The sequence below is a fragment of the Labrus mixtus genome, chromosome 3 (assembly GCF_963584025.1).
Source record: "Labrus mixtus chromosome 3, fLabMix1.1, whole genome shotgun sequence".
NCBI lineage: Eukaryota > Metazoa > Chordata > Actinopteri > Labriformes > Labridae > Labrus > Labrus mixtus.
Genome location: NC_083614.1, coordinates 25,947,788 through 25,950,713, shown reverse-complemented (window position 1 = coordinate 25,950,713; position 2,926 = coordinate 25,947,788). Strand labels below are relative to the sequence as shown.

Genomic DNA, 2,926 nt, shown 5'->3' with positions numbered 1-2,926 from the left:
GCTGCTGCCACACGTGTGTTTATTTACCTGCATTTACACCTGAATGTTGAACATATTAAAACCTGCAGAAGATTCTGTTTTGAGAGTCAACATTTCCCCCTCTCACAGTTTGATATTAAAGTAAAGCCTCGGTTGTGAGTTGCCCCTGCAGCGCACAGAAAGGCCTCCAAACCTCTGATAGCTTTAGATAAAAGATTCCCTCTAAAACCAAACAGGCCACATGAACCTAAAATAATAAATGTTATAGAATTATGTATTATAGAATCATTTGAGTAATTTAACATCTTACATTTTAAAATAACGCACGGTCTTGTTGGATTCACTGAAAGAAGCAAATGCACCAAAAATTGATGTTTTTTTTTTTTTGCATATTTTCCAGAGTTGTCAGTGGCAACCATTTTTGGTACATTTAATAAATAATGTAAAATATTTTTCAGTTTTTTTGATCTTCAAACGCTTCCCCTTAGCATTACCACTGCTAATAAATCACTCCAATTAGGATCAAATAAACGGCACTTTATTAAACAAACAAAATGTAATGCCTTCAAAAATACTTATTTAACAAATAAGACAAAAAAAAAAGAATAAAATAAGTCAGTAACAGACTACACGGCCCCCTTTCTATTTCTATACAAGAAGGGGGAGGAATAAAGGCAGCGATAAGAAAACTGGGAAAACTTTAAAGTGTTTGGTCCTCAACATCCAACCACTCCCTTTCTCTACAAAATAAATTACTATATTAGGCTATAATTTACAGTCTATAGTCACAGAAGCTGGTATCTGAGCATCTTTATAAACAAGTCTCAAAGTGAGAGGAGGAAGAAAACTTACGTGTTTGTGGTGTTACACACGCCTCGACAGAAAAAAGTCTGAATCTCTTTATGTCCATTCGGAGTGAGAATAAAAGACCAAAAGTACAAAAAAATATAAAACATATATTAGAGTTATTAATTTAAAGGCGCCGCGGCTCTCAGAACTTGCTGCAGTCATAAACAAACGCTCCTGAGGTTCTGTACAGGGACTGACCGGACGGGAAGGCCATCTGACAGCTGCTATTCCCGTTCACCGGGGAGCCGTTCAGACCGATCCGTTGAGACTCGAACATCTCCCGCACTGAGTGGAAGTTCTGCTGCTGCGCCGGGTAACCTGGGCTCAGGTGGCTCAGGTCCCCGTACCAAGACGCGAGCCGTCCCTGGTGCCCGTGGTGGCCGTCCTGGCCCGCCTGGCTCAGGTTTCCGTGTCCGAGTGGGGACGCGGTGGTCGTGGTGATGCAATAGTCGGGCAGAGCCTCCTCCACGGTGGTGGACGGCGCCAGGTGTCCCCCGGAGGACCTGTCCCCCGCGTACAGGCTCATGGCCTGCATGTTGCAGTGATAGGTGGCACTGGAGTTCGTGGAGATGACATTCTGGTTGCAGGTGGTGGAGTTGTACGCGGAGGTCTGGTTGGGTGAGTAGTTGAGCGACAGTGAGGGGGTGATACCTGTCCGCGAGGAGGCGATGAGAGGCGGGGAGAGCTCGGCCTGCGGAGACCCCCGCAGGGTGGTCATGATGTTATCCACGCTGAAGCCCTGCGCCGCGGCCTGGCCGTGGTGGTGCTGCTCGGTTCCGTCCATGCTGAGTGAGCGGGTGGAGGGCACGCTGTGCGGGCTGCCTGTGGACATGCTGCTGCTGCTGTCCGGGCTCTCGATCTTTGGCACGGTGCTCAGAGTTGGAGAAGCGGCCTGCGGAGGCGTTGCAGTCCCATTCTCAGTCTTTATATCCTGGACCCGTACTGGCTGGGAGCCCTGTCCCGGTGGGTCCTGCTCCCTTCCCGGGGTGCGGGCAGAGGGGTCCTTACTCTGCCTGTCGTCCTTGTCTCTCTGAACGTCCTTCTTTTTGAACCTCCTCCGGCGCCGTAGAAAGCTACCGTTCTCAAACATGTTGTAGGAGTCCGGGTCCAGGGTCCAGTAGCTGCCCTTCCCGGGCTTCTTGTCGTCCCGGGGCACTTTCACGAAACACTCGTTGAGGGACAGATTGTGCCTGATGCTGTTCTGCCAGCCCTGCTTGTTGTCCCGGTAGAAGGGAAACCTCTCCATGATGAACTGATAAATCCCGTTCAGAGTGATCTTCTTCTCCGGGGAGTTCTGGATGGCCATGGTGATGAGGGCGATATAGCTGTACGGAGGTTTCACCATGTCCTTCGGCTGGTGCTGCGGCGTATACGGCCCGTACGCACGGGCCATGCTGGCCGGGTACTGCTCGTGGGCCGCATGGGAGTACATGCTCATGGGGGCAGGCATCCCGGTGTATCCCCCGCCGGTCCGGTAGTAGCTCTGGTCGCTGCTGATGTACGGAACAACTCCCAAAGAGTTGGGGCTGGAGACGGAGTAGCGCGCCTGCATCCTGCGCTATGCGTAAAACCTCCCCAAACTGTTCCCCCCAGAAACGCTCACAACTCCGGTGTGTGCTCCGGTTCTGTTGATGCTTCTCTCCTCTCTTCAACGTCTAGAAGTGTCTGCTTTAAGCCACAGCTCGCCAAGATGAGCCGGAGAGAGCGCACACAGTGAACATTTGGAGAGTGAGAGGGCTGAGGCTGGAGGAGCATGAGTCTACACAGCGAGGAAGTTTCTTTTTTTCTTTTTTTTACCCTTCACATTTTTTTCTTTCCTTTTGGCTGCTCGAGCTGCTCCTCCCCGAATGTGTGCTCCATCATCCAATTGGAGGACGAAATGAACCTGGAAAAGCTGCATGGCGACAAAAGTTACTACACCCTCCTCCCTCTCCTCCCCCTCCTCCTCCACCTCTCCTTCCCTCTCTACTCGGCTCAGACATAGAGTTAATAAAATGCTGTATAGGGTGTTGCCCAGAGTGCTGACAAATTCACTTAATGACCCAAATTATTAGACATGTATTATTAGTATTGTTTATTCACACCCTATAGCATCATT

The 2,926-nt window shown here is 50.0% G+C and overlaps 1 protein-coding gene across 1 annotated transcript; it reads right to left on the bottom strand.

Moving 5' to 3' along the window:
• Window positions 1-495: 495 nt before the first annotated feature.
• On the bottom strand, window positions 496-2,641 carry LOC132968713 (forkhead box C1-A-like). The gene has a single exon (XM_061034271.1). It carries the CDS (start codon window positions 2,378-2,380, stop codon window positions 971-973), a length of 1,410 nt encoding a protein of 469 aa, XP_060890254.1. The 5' UTR covers window positions 2,381-2,641; the 3' UTR covers window positions 496-970.
• Between the last annotated feature and the right edge of the window lie 285 nt (window positions 2,642-2,926).

What these genes read in the sequence shown, in the direction of transcription:
- LOC132968713 (XM_061034271.1), bottom strand. Translation starts at nt 2,380, where the DNA reads ATGCAGGCGCGCTACTCCGTCTCCAGCCCCAACTCTTTGGGAGTTGTT.